This window comes from Trichosurus vulpecula, chromosome 1 (genome assembly GCF_011100635.1).
Source record: "Trichosurus vulpecula isolate mTriVul1 chromosome 1, mTriVul1.pri, whole genome shotgun sequence".
Lineage (NCBI taxonomy): Eukaryota > Metazoa > Chordata > Mammalia > Diprotodontia > Phalangeridae > Trichosurus > Trichosurus vulpecula.
In genome coordinates this window covers 177,738,341-177,757,186 of record NC_050573.1, presented here as the reverse complement: position 1 = coordinate 177,757,186, position 18,846 = coordinate 177,738,341, and the positions used below count along the sequence as shown (strand labels likewise).

At 38.1% G+C, this 18,846-nt stretch overlaps 1 protein-coding gene across 1 annotated transcript in view; it reads right to left on the bottom strand.

Moving 5' to 3' along the window:
* SYCP2L (synaptonemal complex protein 2 like) overlaps positions 1 to 18,846 on the bottom strand; it is a 71,838-nt gene that overhangs the window by 8,136 nt on the left and 44,856 nt on the right. Inside the window, exons 23-32 of the mRNA XM_036742621.1 lie at positions 17,939 to 17,994; positions 14,889 to 14,937; positions 11,163 to 11,313; positions 10,377 to 10,426; positions 8,367 to 8,490; positions 7,605 to 7,675; positions 7,375 to 7,444; positions 7,196 to 7,204; positions 1,387 to 1,485; positions 891 to 979 (exon numbers count right to left, since the gene is read on the bottom strand). Coding sequence (XP_036598516.1) covers positions 891 to 979; positions 1,387 to 1,485; positions 7,196 to 7,204; positions 7,375 to 7,444; positions 7,605 to 7,675; positions 8,367 to 8,490; positions 10,377 to 10,426; positions 11,163 to 11,313; positions 14,889 to 14,937; positions 17,939 to 17,994 — 768 coding nt within the window. The remainder of the gene's footprint in view (positions 1 to 890; positions 980 to 1,386; positions 1,486 to 7,195; positions 7,205 to 7,374; positions 7,445 to 7,604; positions 7,676 to 8,366; positions 8,491 to 10,376; positions 10,427 to 11,162; positions 11,314 to 14,888; positions 14,938 to 17,938; positions 17,995 to 18,846) is intronic.

Here is an 18,846-nt window from a genome sequence, read left to right as displayed (position 1 = left end):
ATGCGTGGCCTAGGTTGAAGTGCTCAACTTCTTAGGGAGGGTGGGTGGGAAGGGAAGAGGGGAGAGAATTTGAAACTCAAAGTTTTAAAAACAGATGTTCAAAAACAAAAAAAAAGTGTTTGCATGCAACTAAAAAATAAGATACACAGGCAATGGGGCATAGAAATTTATCTTGCCCTACAAGAAAGGAAGGGAAAAGGGGATGAGAGGGGAGGGGGGTGATAGAGGGGAGGGCTGACTGGGGAACAGGGCAACCAGAATATATGCCATCTTGGAGTGGGGGGGAGGGTAGAAATGGGGAGAAAATTTGTAATTCAAACTGTTGTGAAAATCAATGCTGAAAACCAAATATGTTAAATAAATAAATTTTAAAAAAAAACGGACAACACTGGTCAGAAGGGGAGCTGGGTGATTTTGTGTAGGGATCAGAGTAAGTCTACTATTCCTCCCCCTCAAACTCAAGTAACTATTTAACAGACATGCAGTGAGTACAGAGAATTAGGCATTACAAAATGGAATTGGTTATTGTTCAGTCAACACAACCTATTCTTTTACTATTAAAATGCATAACTATGTAAATCTCCACTAAAGTCTTACTGGAGTATTTCATCATGATATGAATATGGGCTCTCAAAAGCCATATCAATGGAACATAATTTTTGGTTATCCTACCATGTGGGACAGGCTTACAGTGTTGGCCTAGTGAGAGAATGTGCCCCTATACACCAAATGCCATCTTAGTGCAGAGGGGCTCAACACTAGATTAGGCAGAAAATGATGGGTTAGTTGGCTGAGACAGCCCATAAATAATTAGAAAAGATTGTGAGTTGCATCAACAAAGGGAAATCTAGATCCTAATGAATTCACCAAAGTGTCAAAGTCAATATTACCTCAAACATTTTCTTCAATTCTTTAGTAAAGTTTTCAAAGGTAGAGATGACAGCAGTCTCTCCTAGACTGTCCGGTATGACCTGTAAGGCTAAGTATTTCTTAGAATAAGTTTAAATAGTTTGCATTAAAAACAAACATTTGCTGAACATCTACCATGTCCGTATTGCATAACATACTCCCCAAATACAAGTCATGACTGATTAATTCAGTGACCAAACAAGATTACAGAGTACTGAAGATGAAGCATAGTACCCACCTCCTGACAGAGGGCTGATGGATGCAAGATGCAGAATGGACATAGTTTATGGACATGTCTTATTTTTTTGGATTGACTATGTGTATTTTTACAAAGGTTTTCTTTTTTGTTTTTCAATGTTAGAGGTAGAAAAGAGAAAAAATTAATTTTTGTTCATTAAAAAATAAAAAACAAGAGTCAGCCCTTCTAAACACATAATTAGCATTTTACCTTTAACTTTCCTATATATACAATGTTACCTGCAGGAACTGCGTTTTCTCCTGGCGTTGAGGCAACCGGGGAAAATGGTGTGTGGTCCTCTTCTAATTTTCGCCGTTTTGGTTTTATCAAAGTACTGTCTGATAAATCAAAGGCAAAGAAAGCTCAATAAACATCACATTATCCCAAGTTCAAGTTTTCTCCTTGCTGGAATTTAATGACAAACTGACCAACCACAAGAAAAAGTGTTGAGCACTGCTCATTACTAGGAAGTTTCTATGCCATGTCACCTGATTCAAAGTGATCAAGAGAAGAAAAAACATTTCAGTGATCCCAAAAGAGAACAGAAATATAGAAATTATTTCTCCCCAGAAATCAGAAACACTCTGCTTAGCAAAGGTGAAGACTGACAGAACTAGGAGCATCTGTGTCCCCACCCTGGACCATCCCTCCACCCAGCATCTCCCTTCCCTCGTTGGCAAGTTCCTCCCAGAATCTCCATTTTGGAGAAGAGTCCCAGATCATCCATCCTTCCTTCTTTTCTCAGTTCTTTTTCTGACTCTATAGATTTTGCCACCATGCCATTAAGTCAGTACACCTTCCAGTTTTTCAGATTCTTTTATTTAATGGGAATTAGAACGTAAGCTCTTTGCAGGCAGAGATAATCTTCCTTTTTGCTTATATTTGTATCCCCAGCAATCAATGCAGTGTCTGCATAGTAATTGCTTGTTAAGTGACTAATAATGCTTAAAACCAATCTGTTTTAGGGCCAGTCTTGGGCTAATCAAAGTAAATAGTTTCTAGTACCCCTTTCATTGTTCCTTTCTATTTCTCCATCTCTTTTTTTTTTCTCTCCCCAGTTATCTCCTTCTCTACCCTTAGGAGTCTAACTCTTCACTCTTTTACTGCAGGGACGTACCCAAAGACCCTCCCAGGCTACACCCATGCTCTGAATCTCTTCTCCAATTTAAAACCTGATATATGCTCCATTTCCCTACCCCACTCCCTTTGCTAGATGGAACTCAATACTTAAGCTCTGAGGATGGAGACTCAGTGGCCAGACCTCACAGTTTACACTCAGGATTTGATCAATGTAGGGAGTTCCCTCCCTCCCCCATGCAGAATAGCCTTAAAGAATTGCCTAGAGCGTTGAGAGGTAAAGTGGCTTTCCCAGATTCAAACAGCAAGCAAGTCTACTTCAGAGGTGGAGCTTAAATTCAGGCCAGCTCCTTATCCAGTATACTATATACTGGTTCTCATGGAACATAATCTATGCTGTACCTTGGACCATGGACCAGGGTTGCAGGTTCTCATTTTGGCTCCAGCACTAATGAGCTCTGTGACTGTGAATAAATTACCATTTACTAAAGCTCAGCTGGACAATACGTTAGGCTTGAAATCTTAGGTGTTTCTATAATTCCATAACAAAAATGTTTATTATTGTTATACCCTCCCAGATAAAATCTTCGTTTCAAAATGCGTTTTTTGAGAAATAACGTTTTAACCCAAAAGGAATGTAACCTGGAATCTCAGGCACTGTAACAGGATAGAAAATGTTTGGCAAAGGGCAGGTAGGTGGCGCAGTGAGTACAGCACCAGCCCTGGAGTCAGGAGGACCTGAGTTCAAATCCGACCTCAGACATTTGACACATGTACTAGCTGTGTGACCTTGGGCAAGTCACTTAACCCCAATTGCCCTGCCCCCTCAAAAAAAGAAAGAGAAAGAAAATGTTTGACAACATGTAAAATGTTTAGAGTTCGACAAGTGACACCCCGTTACCTATCAGGGGCAGCTAGGTATTACAATTAATGGAGCACTGGTCGCACTGGTCCTGGAGTCAGGAATACCGGGATTCAAATGCAGCCTCAGACACTTACTAGTTGTGTGACCCCAGGCAAGGCACTTAACATCTGTTTGCCTCAGTTTTCTCATCTGTCAAATGAGGATAATGGCACCTACCTTCCAAGTTTATTGCGAATATCAAATAATATTTGTAAAGCAATTAGCACAGTATTTGGCACACAGTAAAGGGTCCATAAATGTTAGCTGTTATTACCAGAGCCAGCCCTACAAAGCCCTTCATTCTCGTATAAATACGTTGAAACCTCAGTTCGATGCTGCCTCTATAGTTTATAAAATGGGATCCCCTCCACCACACACATAGAAGTGAAATCATACTCTATAACGAGGTCTTTTTTGTTCTTCACAAATGCAACATCCTTGGATTATGATATGGGATAAACTTGGCTTCTAGGATCATGGGAGCACAGAAAACAACAATAGACCTATTGCTCAAAGGATCATTGTAAAGAAAATGCTATATCAACATAAGCTTTAATCATCCTCTGGTGGAATTCCATAGATTTAGATCTGGGAAGGACCTCAGAAGCCACCTAATCCAAACAACTGATTCTAATCTAATAAAACCAAAGGTCAAATAGATAATAAATGAAGGAGCCAAGATTTGAACCCAGGTCTTATGTTTCCATATCTGGTACTTTTCCCCCACTGCACCAGTCTGCCACCCTTAGAAAGAGCTATGGCATAGAAGACAGATTAGGCATGGACTAGACATGAGGCCAAAGTTGCAGAGAAGCAAATGAAGGCTTTACCTGAGGAAATTCAGGTCTGTTTTGTTTGAACATATAGAACAGTTTTAAAGGATGTCCCACAATAATTTCTTAACACCTAGAAATATCCAGAAGCAGAAATGGTGAACTTAGGAGGTATTGGGTTCCCCCTGCCTGGAGGCCAAGTGGCAGTGAGATGACACCTGTCAAACAAGTCATACAGAGGATTCTAGACCAGGTTCTACTAAATGGCCTCAGAGTCTTTTTGACTACGTGATTCTTCATGAGTCAAAGCCAGCTCTCTGCTGAGAGCAAGCCTTACAACATTAGCTAAACATTTCTGTTTTAATGTCCTATCATAACTTTATAGCCATCTTGGTCAACATTAGTCAAATTGGTCAAAATTCCATCCCTGAATGCTACCCTTCCCCCAATAAAAGTTAACCTTCACTCTTAATTTGCTTATTGTTGTCAATATTACCGTGATTTTTCCAAGGACCCAATCTTCTCTTTTCTTGATCTAATCTTAATTTCCTCTTCATGTTTTTCCTTCCAAATGGCTCTTGTATCTCTTTCTTTCTCTCCATTCCCACTGTCAGCACACTTTATCTCTTACATAGACTTTTACAATAGCTTCCTAAATAGTCTCTCCTCTCTGGCACTGAACGCAATCCCATAGAGATTCTCTCTTAATTAGAAAACAAGAATTTTAATAGCCAAGATACTAATTCACTCAATTAATTTACTCCTTCCTTCCTTCTTCAATTAGTATCAACTTCTTCAATAAGCTCTGCAGTTTTACAACCTGCTCAGTACAACATATTTCCTAAAAAGTCAAGTATGTTCTATAGATTCCATTTAAATACACAGAAATGTTTCAGAGAAGTTACACAGTGATTTCCTCATATCCTTGACTAAGCTCCTCAAGGAAAGGGACCAGATATATTTTAATCTCTCCCCATGTCTCCACTGCCAACTTAGTAAGTCAGTAGAGTGATATAGCAGCAAAAACTGCTTGTGTCATCTTATAGTAAGAGGCTGGGAGTCAGGCTAGTCTAAAGATTGGAGCATTCTTTTAGCACCCCACTTCAAGGTACTGTCCTAAGCAGAATGGACCACATCCTAAGGTCCATTAGGATGCAAGGATATATCCTGAGCATCCCAAATATACCTGTTTTCTGCACCATCCTATGCAGAATGGACTACAAATTGAAGCCAGATGACTGGATGGAAAATTAGAGATTGAATTCTCAATGAACTTTGTTTTGGTTTGTGAGGGAGTTTGGGGAGTAATTCCTTGGATTGATTTTAGCCAAACCTCATTTTTTAAAGCAAAAATAAAGATGATTTATGTTTAAATATGTGTTTAAAAATAGACATGGATGTGTTTCTACAAACACAGACCTCATTCTTTCTGTTTCTACCACCTTCCTTTTTTCCCTCTATTCATACTCCTGAAGGGGTTCTAATAAAAGGTTATTTTTCAAATCAGATGAAAAAGAGATTATATTTCCAGAGATAGAAGAGACTTTCAGAAGCCATGTAATCCAAACCTCTCCTTTTACAGATGAACATAGCTTCCAGGAATAAGGAGGTGATGATCCCACTCTACTCTGCCCTAATCAGGCTACATCTGGAATATCATATCTGGGTCTGGTTGCCATAGTTAGGAAAGATGTTAATAAGTTGTTAGAGAAAGGCAAGAAGGATGAATGACCTCGAGTTAATGTCATATAAGGAATCCATTGATAGAACTGGAGATGTTTAGCCTGAAGAAGAGATGATTCAGGGGATAAATGATAGTTGTCTTCGAGTATTTGAAAAGTTATATTGTGGAAGAGGAGTGAGACTTGTTATACTTGGCCCTAGAGGGCAGAACTAGGAACAATGCGTAGAAGATGCAGAGAGTAAATTTAGGGTGAATGTAAGAAAATGATCAAAACTATTAGAAGTGGTCCAAGATGGAAAGGATGGTCTTGGAGGATCGTAGGTTTCCTCTCATCAGAGGTATTCAAGCAGAGATTGATGAACACTCGGTAGACATGGCATAAAAAGGATTCTTTATAGGGGATGAATTATACTCTCTGTTCACTGAGGTTCCTTCCAACTCTGGAATTTCGAGGCTAAATTATTACAAAGGCCCCTTCCAAATCTAAATTTCTAGGACTCTAGGATTGCTGATTGACTTTGAAATAATACAGTATGTCACGTCATGTGAACTTTGTGATAGGTATTATCAACCCTAATTTTGCAAATGAGGAAACTGAGGCTTAATAAGGTAATAACTTGACCATGGCCACACACCCAGTAAGTGGCAGTATGAGAATTTAAACACAGTTCTGGAGTCCAAATCCAAGGTTCTTTCCATTGTACCTTTTAGAGTGAATAAATACTAATTGGGTCAGAAGTAGTTAATTTACCCTTTTCTGTGGCAAATAAATTTCTTTTTTCTATCTTGCATTAAATATCCAAAAGGTAATCAAATAAGATGCTGAAAAGATGGTATCTAGTGGATTCAAGCCTAAAATTGCATGGTTTTTAAATTATTTTTATATTTTAGCTGTATGCCATTATGTAATTTTCCCCCTTCTACCAGGTAAGAAATACCACATTCGGTTATAAACATAGAGAACAGTACATGGGTATAGAAAAAGGAGGATGTGGAAATCCAAGAATAAAGTACTAAAAACACGATAACTGATAATGCCTAGCATTACCCTGAATGCTAGAGAGATCTATAGCAAGATGGGTACCCTTAGTTAAGCATTATTTGGCTTTCCCATCATCACGGTCAACTCTCATCCAAAACCCAAAGGATGGGGCAGCTAGGTGGCACAGCGAGTAGAGCACCAGCCCTGGAGTCAGGAGGACCTGAGTTCAAATGTGGCCTCAGACACTTGACACGTACTAGCTGTGTGACCTTGGGCAAGTCACTTAACCCCAATTGCCCTGCCAAAAAAAAAAACACAAAAAAAACCCCAAAGGATTCCAAGGAACCTAAGTAGACTCCAGGCCCTATTTACCTGTACACCTAGTTTGACTGTAGGCTAAATTGTATTCCTGGTCCTTCTTGTTCTAAGTTCTTAAATTGGCCCCAGAATGGACTCATGTGCCTGGGATCCTCTGCAATCAGCACAGTAAAACCAGAGCAGATCACAGAGGTTCCACGTACCCTTAGGGTATATAATCCTTGTTCATGATATACTAGCTTCCAAGGGTCTAAAGAAGAAGTGGGCCGGGCAAGTTCAGTGCATTAAACACTTATTAAGCAAGTAAGGCCAAACTCATCTCATGAATTGTGTTTCAATAGGTTGCAGTAAGAAAATAAGCAATTTGATGCTTCCAGAGTCCAAGAGCAATCTCATATGAGTGACGGTAGATAAAGCAACCTATTACAGGTTAAGAGAAGCATTGTACGTTAAAACTAATTCTCCAGAATTGTATCTCATTGATTTTACCTGATACTCCCACATCTTGTGGTTTTCGCTTGAGGATGGCACTTTCCATTGAGGATTTGGGAGCTGTAGCCTAAAAACAAAATTAATAATAATAAAAACCAGAAGCTATGAAACTGCCTCTTTTATATTAAAAATAACAAAAGAACTAGACCATGTTTTCCCCTAAAGTTAAGCATACGACTGCATCAAAATACTTATATTGAGGTAAATCAATAATAATTAAACTGTACCATTGATAAATCCTCTGTGACATCTGAGTACTCTGGGGAAGACTCATCACCTAATAGGGATACACTTTGGACTTCGGAGTCAGAGCCAAGAAAGAGAAAAGATAAACAAACACATTAGGCAATGATTTTAGGTAGTTAATAGATGGAAACTTTTCATATATTAACTTGCATTCTGGACAGAGGAAAAATCATTTTTGCCCATTTTTAAGGAATTGCTGGCATACCATTGTTACAGAAGCCATAGGAAATCGCCATGGGTCAGTTACATAGACTACAGAACTGGGCCCACCAAGCGCTACCTTAGCTAATAGTTGGAAACACTTTACCACTGGCTTTGTGTCAATGTGAATCATATTCTTTTCCTTCCCTTTTTTCCTTCTACCTACTTCGTTCTTTTCTTTATTTCCCTTTCCCTAGCCCCTTTCTTCTTTGCTTATGTCTTAGACCTGCCAGTGGCACCTGTGGATCATGACAAGTAAAAGCCATGGAGCTTTAATGATGAGAGAAAAAAATAAAAATTCATTTTCACCTCCTTCCACCCAAACTGATATCAAGGGTTAGGATGAAAACTGAGTACCCTTCTCCCTGCTGAACATAATGGTATCATATTAAAGGAAAACTGAATTTCTTCCTTTCATTTTCCTAAGATAATCAGAAAATAATATAAAAGGGAAAAAAAGCCTCCCTTCCCAACCCTGACACACACCCCAGCAATCCAATTAAGCATAACAAATGGGTAAAAGAACAGAGTTGGGGACATACGGGGCTTCTTCTTTGCAGAATCTTCAGGTGTTAGGAAGACTGTGCTACCTTGGAATTTTACCACAGACAAGTCTGAGGTTTTTTCATTCTCTTGCTTTGAGATCCTCTTTCCTACTGGTGTGGCCTAAAACAGAGTTGATTTGATTTTTAAAAATAGCACCTTGATACATTTTCATGAACAACAGAATTAACAATAAGTTGTTTGAACTTTACAGCATCCTCTAAAGTGCCTTAGAAAAGGTTCATAAATAGGTTCCTATAATTTTTTAAATAAATTTCAAAATATATACCAATAACACAAATATCTCATGGCTGAATGTTTATCTCAAATTATATCTGGTCCAAAGAATAAAAATACATCTATAAGAATATATGCAATGACACCTCTAAATTACAATCCTCCGTTAATTATTTTTAAAATGTGTTTTATTTTCAATTCACGGAATGAAACAAGCATTCCCATAGAACAGCACAATAAAGAAGATGATTGCACATGAAACTGTAAATCTACCATGTACAATTTGCTATTCCCTTCAAATATACGAAATTATTATGTAAGTTTCTTTTTTCCCTCTTTTTCTTCCCTACTTCCCCACTCCCCACCCTAGAGATGGTTACCATTTGACACAAATAGGAGGGTGTGTGTGTGCATGCCCATGTACACACACACGTATACATATGCATATGTATGTATAAAATTATTCTACATATACTTCTATTTATCAGTTCTTTCTCTGGATGCAGATAGTGTCTCTTTCTTCACATGTCCCTTATTTTTAATTTGTGTATTTATAATAACCAAAATGATTTAGTCACTCAAAGTCATTATAATTATAGGTGGGGAACTGATTCTGAACACTAAAACTTACAGGGAAATTAACAATGAACAGATTTTTTTTTAAGGCACTGAAGTGGTAAAAATTTTCCTCATTGGCACAGTTTGGGTGTTTCTCAATTTCACCCTCAAGCAAATCTCTATGTAGTAAGAATTGTTCTCTACCTTTTCTTTTACATAGCATTATTACAGGTAAAATCGGGTATCTCTTTGGGAGATTTATGCAAAATTTGTTGTATTAAGGAATAAAATAGCCTTGAAGGTTAACGAAAATCTGCAAATATAAAAACAAAGTTTTGGGAAGGGCATGTGAGAAGTCATGCTATGAGCAAAGAATAATTTTAATGCCGACAGCTTTAAATCTATCCTTGCAGCACTAATATTGCATTTCTGCTGGCTGCTGTCACTCACTGCCCTCAAATATACAATCACCTTAATGTTAGTATGTGAGAGGAGCACCAAAGAAATACAGCAAGTTAATCAATATATGACTAAGGATGAAAATATTTGGCCCAATCTACAAAAAAAATAAAAAATAAAAAAAGATAGAAAAAAAGATTGAAAAAAATAGCTTTTGCAATCAACATCAATTTTACTTGTGGAAGTCTGTGGAAAGAGTAATCAAGCCATCACGTTTGCTTTAAAAAACATTAAGTCAGGTTGTGGTAAGCATCTGAAAAGACTCAGATTTTTAACGACATTTCTACTGCATCAGAAGTCCCCTGGGGCTATTCAATTGTTAGAATTTTTAATACATTCAAAATCCATTCTAAATGTGTTTGTTATGAAATCTTTGCAGGTTTTGAAGAGGGCAGGTGCCGATTGTGCATAGCCACATGGCTGAATTTTTCATATTTTTTCACATCTAAAAAAAACTAAGCTACTCTAAAAATGCATATGCAATAGCTTCATTTGCACACTTATTTCACCTGAACACAAGACCATGGACCCTTCCCATTTTGTATTTGATTCATCTGAATGAAATCTGACACTCATTCCATACTGCAGCTGAGTGCATTTAGAATATTTGTGGAAATTGTGGGGAAATGAGAATTCCTCACTTAGAATGTGAGTGCAGGGATTATTCTGCCTCTATTTGCATCCTCAGTGCTCAGCACTGAGTTAAGAATTTAATACGTGTTTCATTTCTGTTAAATCAGAACACAGCTACTTACTTTGCCCTTTTGGTGATCACTGCCAGTACTTGAAGGTGACAATGGCAAAACTGAAAAGAAAAACAAATCTCCAGCACATGGCTTTATTTCCCAAGGAACAGACATACCCCCATACCCATTATTATAATTCTCTACCACTTAGCACTTTCACTCCAAACTACTCTCCCTTCCAGTTAAAGCCCTGGATACATGAACCTATCTTCCCAGCACAATTGGGTCCATTCTATTTGAGCTGTACCTTATTGTAGCATAAGCACTTGTTCGAGACTTGTTCTTGTAACTGGACCCTCTCCCATGCCCTTTTCCCCACCTCTGGAATACCCACTACTTATCCAAAACCTGTCCATTCTTTAGGGGCAACTGAACTCCCTCCCATCTCTTCCTCAAATCCTTTCTTGACCACTATAGCCTTAACTGATTTTTTTTCTCCTCCTCTTAATGCCTCTAGTCAAGTTAGTCAACAAGCATTGATTAAGCACCTACTATGTGCTTACAGCAAAACCATTCCCTGTCCTCAAGAAGCTTACATTCTAATGGGAAAGAGAACATGCAAACAAACTATAGTATTTAAAGTTCCGAGTTTGGTATTACAGGGTAATTATATCGTGTTATTGTTTCATGTGTTAAACATGCATAAACAGAGAAGGTGGAGGGCAGGGACCTCATTATAAGCATCTGTATCCCCTCATAGTACCTAGGACAGTACTGAACACATAGCAAACACCAAAGAAATATTTGTTATTGACCGGCTTATAGAGGGTGAGGCAGGTAAAATATTAAACTTACCTATTAAATTACTTCTGACTCTTGGCTTTTTCTGCTTCGAATATGTTTTTAACTTTTTTTCCTGTTGGCTTTTGTTCCAAGAGCTTCCACTTGTATCACTGCTGGTTTCATGATCACTTTCAGAAAACAGGTGCTTTCTAAAATCACCAAACTTACAAACAGAGAAGTTCAATCTGAAGTCTCAGAAAATTATCACTAATATCTATGGACTACTAAAACACATCACCACCCTCAAAGTGAGGGCATTAATTTGTTCCAGATGTCTGGATTCTCTATTTGGTGATGCATTCATTTCAGGCATCACGGGGGGGACAGGCAGGGACAGAAGGGAGGGGCAAGAAAGCTACCCCCCCTAAAAAGTTTTTAACCAGGTGATTGTTACTATAAAACATGACTACACAACTAAACTTAAAACTTACAGCCTGAGTGTAATTGCTATGTTCTCACTCCTCAAAAGGCTGCATGAACAGAGCCTTGAGCTCAAAATTCTGCCTTTTGATGACAAAAAAGAAATCCGATGTTTAAAAGTAATTTTTAGAAGGAAGATACAGTCCTTAGTTTTATGGAAAGAGCAAACTATCTGTTCTATTAAGAAGGGTTTTGAAAGTTATGTGTTAGCAGTCTTGGATTCAAGATGTTAGCTCTTCATGGCAGGGTGAAATTAAGTACCAACCAATCACTTAAGAAACATTTATTAAGCACTTGCCAAGTATCAGGCTTTGTGTTAAATGCTGGGGATACAAAGAAAAAGAAACAGTCCCTGTCTTTGAGGAGCTTATATTCTAATATCTAAATATTAACTAATATCTAATATCTAAAAATATCTAAAAGATAATGAGTTCTGTTTTGGATGTACTGGATTTGAAATGCCTACAGGCAGGAATGTTGTCCTGATAAATGAGTAACAACTAACACTCCAGAAAAATAAGTATGACACACTTAAGTTTAACCTGAATTATTAACATTTTAGAATTAGATTTCTTAAAGCTAGCCAATCAACAAAAAACCTAATTTGTACTGTTTGCCCATTTCAGAGGTATAAATTCTCACAATGAAAATTTAATAATTAGCTCTTACAAGCCAGGACAGCCTGGCTCCACCACACTCCTGCCCATGGAACGTCCAGTTGGAAATGTCCAATAGGCAGTTCATGCTTTAGGACTAGAATTCAGGAAAGAGAAAAAGGCTTGATCTATGAGTCATCCACATAGAGGTAATAATTGGACCCATGGAAACCAAGTGAGGGATTGTAGAGAGAGAAAAGAGACCAGGATAAAGCCTTCGAGTACAAACACATTTAGTGGGCACGATATGGATGAAGAACCATCAAAGGGCACTAAGAAGGATCATACAGATTGGAAGAAAACTAAGAGATAACAGTGTCCTTGAAAATCCAGAAAGGAGAGAATATCCAAGAGGAGAAGGTTAATGATGATGTAAAATGCTTTGGAGAGGTAAAGAAGGATGAGGATCTTAATTTGGCAATTAAGAGATCATTGGTACCTTCAAGAGGACAATTTCAGTTGAATGATGAGTCCAGATGCTAGAATGCAGAGGGCTTATAAGAAAATGAGAAGAGTGGAAGTAGAAGCACCAAGTATAGACAATTTTTTAAAATAAGTTTAGCTGAGAAGGGGAGGAAAGAGATATAACAGCTATGAGATATAATACAGACATAGTGGGGGTCTTTTAAGGATGGAAGAAACTTGGGAAAGAAGTCAGTACATAGGGAGAGATTAAAAATTAAAGAAGAAGGGATGGTAATGGAGACAATCTGGTGGAGAAAATGGGAGATCATACAAAGGGTACATGTAAAGAGTTTGGCTTCAGTAAGAAGAGTCACCTCTAAGAACTATTAAAAACTAATGACATAACCAATATATCAGGTTTTAAATCATGGACTGTTTATAAATATAACAAGAAGCTAACATTTATCTAGGTTTCAATGAAGATTCACATTTTGAAAATAAGAATAATTTAGCAGGGGAAAAGTAATTATTCTTGACTCAGCAAACCAAGCCCATAGGAAATCTAGACGTTCTGGAATATGGCATTAATCATCTGAGGAATGGTCACTCTAATTGCAAGACAAGTACTTTGAAGGAAAAGGATACCCTTCAGTTTGCTATTCTTATGGGACCAAACATAACCTTATAGGAACCATCACAAATGGGCTAGCATGGTTCACTAGGAAGAACATTAGACCTGTAGTCAACAGAATTGCTGTTTGTCATTGCTCAATTGTTTCAGTTATGTCCGACTGTGACTCTATTTAGGGTTTTCTTGGCAAAGGTACTGGAATGGTCTGTCATTTTGTTTTCCAGATTATTTTATAGATGAGGAAACTGAGGCAAACAGGGTTAAGTGACTTGCCCAGGGTCACACAGCTAGTATCTGAGGCTGGATTTAAAATTAGGAAGATGAGTCTTCCTGAGTCCAGGCCTGGCACTCTAGCCACTTCACCACCTAACTGCCCAACCATAGTCACTTAATTATGCTTAAGTCACTAACTTCTGCCATTCAGAGAGTTGACATGCTTGTGTTGAGGAAAGGCCCAATTTCTCCTCCCAGTCTCTCTCTCTCACACAAAGAGCTATGCACAAATTGATAATAAAGAAGATAACCACAGAAGGAGCTTTCTGAACCAATATGCCTATCTTCTCCCACTTCTACATTAAAGGGAAAAGTTATCCAAAGTTCTGAAAGCCAGTGTTGTACATTCTAGGGTAAAAGACAGAAACTCCATAATGCTATCAGGCTTCGCTCGTTCCCATACTTCAAAGGATCTGTGATGTCATGATTATAGGAAAATGCTTGGCACACAGTAGATACTTTAAATATTTGTTCCTTTCCTCCTCTCCCTATAATGAGATCCTAGATCCTTTCATCTCCATGAAGATGAAAAAGTTTGGCTGGGTTGGGATATGCACCATTTGGGAGGCAGCTTTATCTATAATCAAATTAGATCATGTTTATAAAGCTGCCCCCAAATGGCACATATTCTAATCCAGCCAAACTTTCTAATCCTACACAATTCTTGCCCATGGGGTTCCATAAACCCTCCATGGAGGGTACACCCAATGTATGGGAGGCCTTTTAAGACTCCATGAGTATCAGAGAGGAAGGATTTGAATCCAGTGCATTTTCTGCTATACCATGCTGCCTTCTTGGTCTGAATCCAGGTGGTCTTTTCATCTCCACCCTCTTTGAGGTCATTTTCACCTTCTTACATGAAGAAGGCTATAAGAAAGCAAGATACTGGAGTCCAGATGTAGTGGTTATGTTGTCACCATTGATGAGCACAGTTTGCTATACAAATGAATATAATTCTGTTCTCATTGTATCTGACTTAATTAGATCTTACTTTCTATAAACTCACTGTTTCTTTCAAGGCTTCTTATTCCTTTTCTTTTTTTTTGAAGATGATACTGAACGTAGCTTCCCATCATCCTCCATAACGTGTTGCAAATGCACTTATTTAAACAGTATTATATGTATTCCTATACTTTTTTGCCCCATTCTCATTTTAAAATGATAGGGAATGTGAAGAGATATTAAAGAAACCATATGTTAAAACTCGTTGCTTCCTTCCTAAATTATCCATTTGAAGCACATGATATACCATTTCAAAAGTCATTAATTTTAGCAGTCAATATGACCTAGAGAGGGGAAAATCCACCAACTATATAAGTAACATAAGTTATACTTGGTATAAGCTGTACTTACCAACTTACTTTCTATTTGGCTTTTGTTACTGCTGAAAGTAGAGTTGTCCCTAGGCAAAAATTGTAAATTAAGTGAATTTTGCATTCTATATCTCCCACTCACTGACCCAGTATTTTCTCCTGGCTGCTTAGAAGTCAAATTTTAGATCTCTACAAAGCTTTACCTTCTCTGGGTAATGCCTATGCTTCAGACCTTTCTAACTCCATTCCCTTTTTCAAAGCTTATTATATTCTTTTCCCTCAGACTCTGATAGGGGACAGTAATCATATAAACTAATCCATTTCCATATGTTGATGAATTACACTTTCTGAGCAATATAATACATTTTAGTAACAGCAACAGCTAGCAGAGCACTCTACAAATATTGTCTAATTTTATCCTTATAATAACCCTGGGAGGTAAATATTATTAGCTCTATTTTATGATGAGGAAACTGAGGCAGAGTTCAAATGACTGCCCAGGATCACATAGCTAGGGTCTGAGTCTAAATTTCAACTTAGGTCTTCCAGACTCCATGTCCAGCACTCGATCCTCAATGCCACCTAGTTGCCTTAGTAAAGGTTTTCTATAAACATCATGCTTTAACTCAAAGACAGGGCATTTATAGCGGCAAAATGGGAAATATTTTTGAGTAGGTACTTGGGGCCCTGAAGAAATGACATATTGGTGGCCTAATCCGTCTCCCTTAGGGTTAGCCTTGCCTGAAAATAATACAAACTGTATACTTATTCTGACCTTAAAAATGTTTTATTATGAACCAGGATGATCCTTATAAACACTTCCATATACAAAGGACAGAAAAAGAGGTTTGCATGTGAAAAGTGACAGAAAGTGTATTATTATGTAATTTAATAGAGTAGTATCAATATTGCCTATCGATGACCCTTTCTGAACTTCATCCTTGTTATTCTGACCTTTCCAAGTAGGACCAAGGACCCTGGAAAGAACACTGGACCGGAAGCCAAATTAAAGTCTAGCCCTGCCAATGCCAATACGTGACTGCAAACAACTCAGGACACTGCCTTATCTTCTTCACTTCAAAGAGGGAGCAACTAAAATTTCCCATCAGCCTCACAAGTTAAGATCAAATGAGGTCAAGTAGGCAAAAGTGCTTTTGAAAAAACTAAAAGCTCCACTAAGAGATAACGTGGCAGAATTTGGCTTATTAATAACCCCAAGAAAAGTTAAAAGTCAAAGAGGGGGAGTAGCCATGGCAATGCTGGTTGATTTAAGTTAGAGAGTGGGCAAAATCCCACATTTACACCAATGTCCATGGGGTCACTTTAAGTCTGGGGGCTATATTGTCAAGAAAAACTTCCTATCAATTAGAGCTGTCCTAACATAGAATGGTTGCCCCAAGAAGTGGAGACTCCCCTCATCCCGGAGATCTTCAAGCCTGACCACTTCTTAAGTATGTCATGGTGAGAAGTTCTTTCCCTGATTATCTGGACTAGATGAACACTGGGATCCTTTCTAACTCTCAAATTCCATTATTCTGTGACTATGGGAAAGAAACAATATCATATCTACCTACGTGGAAGATTTCCTCTCAAAAGAAAAATTCTAGAATATAGAAAGATTCAAGGCTCTGTGATTACACTCGCTATCTCCCCTAGTTCCTAAGAATCAGATGAATTGTCATTGATTTCAGATCTAATCTCTCCCCTGCAATGCCATTTGATTTGGTTTGGATCCCAAGATTATAGAGTCAGAGCTGGAAGAGGTCTTAAAGGCTATCTAGTTTGATCTTCTCAAAATGACTTGTCCTAGGTCATCTAGGTAAATGACAGAGGGTGGATTTGAACCCAGGTCCTCTTACTCTAAATGTGTCTCTCTTTTTGCTATATACACTGTCTGTATGATACTTTTAAATAAATAAAGATTAGACTGGCAGTTACATTCAGTTAAATAAAGGCAGATGGTATGAGAGTTAGAAGTCTAATTCTTTGTTCTTCAAATGATTCCAATACTGCTTCCTCACACCAACAGGATGACCCTCCTTTAAGTTCTAATCTGATGCTTCAATATATTGTAAAAGCGACCCTGGGTTCATGAAGGTCATGTGAACGAAGTCCAAGCTCTGGCAACTCCTCCCAAGCTTATTGTTACTCAGTTGTGTTCAACTTTTTGTGACCTCATTTAGGATCTTCTTGGCAAAGAGATACTGGAGTGGTTTGCCATTTCCTTCTCCAGCTCATTTTACAGATGAGGAAACTGAGGCAAACAGGGTTAAGTGACTGACTCAGGGTCATTCAGCTAGTAAGCATCTGAGGACAGATTTTAACTCAGGAAGATAAGTCTTCCTGACTCCAGGTCTTGTGCTTGATCTGTGCCAGTGGTCCACCTAACTGCAAACTAGGAAGGGTTTAAGAATATGCTCAGCTTTGAGCAGCATCCAACATCTGAGCTGCTGGTTAATTGCAAAAAATAATAATGATAGCAGCTAACATTTGCATAGTGTTTACTACGTGCCAAGCATTGTGCTAAGCACTTTATAATTATTACCTCATTCAATCCTCACTACAAAGAGAAGGTGGGTGCTATTACACCCATTTTACAGATGAAGAAACTGAGGCAAATGAGGGTTTAAGTGATTTGTGAGCATTCGAGGTTGGATTCAAACTCAGGTCTTCCTGACATGAGTCCCAGTGCTCTAGCTCAGAGAGGCTTAACACCAAAAGGGCAGTCACCAAGTGAATGACTGTTTTTGCCACAGAAACTCCTGGACACTCTCTCTGAAGGCAGGGAGGGGTTGCAATCTACCATGAGGGAGTACCAACCCCCAGAGAAATCCTAGATCATTTGAAATATTAAAGTAACCTATCACCTGTGATAATACAAAATAGGATAGTGAATATGTACCTTTGAATGCCAAGTTTTTTAAATTAAATAGTAGTTTAATTTGGCTCCAACTGTAAGAGGCAGATTGCTTTTGGAAAGTCAGTTTATGAGCTCCCTACTTCTTTCCCCAACTGTAAAATAAAAAGATTCTCTGAAATTCTTTGTAGCACTAATCCTGCATTATCCTAGCAGAGTCACCCACAACACACCTCTTTTTCTTGGATGAATCTTTGTGGCTGAGAATCCTCCGCTTTGCTTCAACAACCTAAAACACAGACCAAAGTAAATCACACTTCAGCCTTCAAAAGAGTCTGATGAAGTTCTCATATTTTATAGAAATATTATCACTTTTCCTGACCTTCCTAAATTGCTGGTAAATTTGAGAGTGATAAATTCTAAAGTATATCAAAAGAGACATTTGTTTTTTAACAACGAAACCCTTTCACATGTAATTGTCTATAATACTTAAAAGGAAATTGAAAAGTACACGACCTTATGAGAATATAGTAATATTGAACACTGGTAGCCTTTTGGACTCAGATTTTTCATTCGGGCAGAGGAAAAGAGGTCACTTTTTGCTGGGGGTATAAGAAGTAGCCAAGAGGTAGGAGCTACGCTCTTCTCCATTTTGTAGGATGCACTTAACAAAATCATGTGGACTGTCTCAGAGCATAATTGAGTAAAATTATTCTTCCTGGTAACATGGCTTAATAAAAGGAAAGCCTGCCTTGGAGTCTGGAAGACCTGGGCTCAAATCAAGCCTCTGACACATACTGGCTGTGTGATCCTGGGCGAGTCATTTAAACTCTTGGTATAGAAAGCAAATCTATTAAGTTCTGGAAGTGATGTCAATCTCTATTGATAGAGGGAGGCCCCTCACTGGGAGCTTCCTACATCAATGAAACAAATGCAAACCAAAATTTATCTTGGAAGTGGAAGAACGGAGAGCATAGCTGCACTCTGATGTTGAATACATTCTTCCTAATGGCCTGGTACTGCAAGAATTTGGCTAGTTTTCTGTTGTTTTGTAGCTAGAATAATCCTGAATAGAAAAACCACTAATGGAACATTTTGAGAATGTTCAGTTTAACTCTAATTTTTTCCTGACACTCAATAT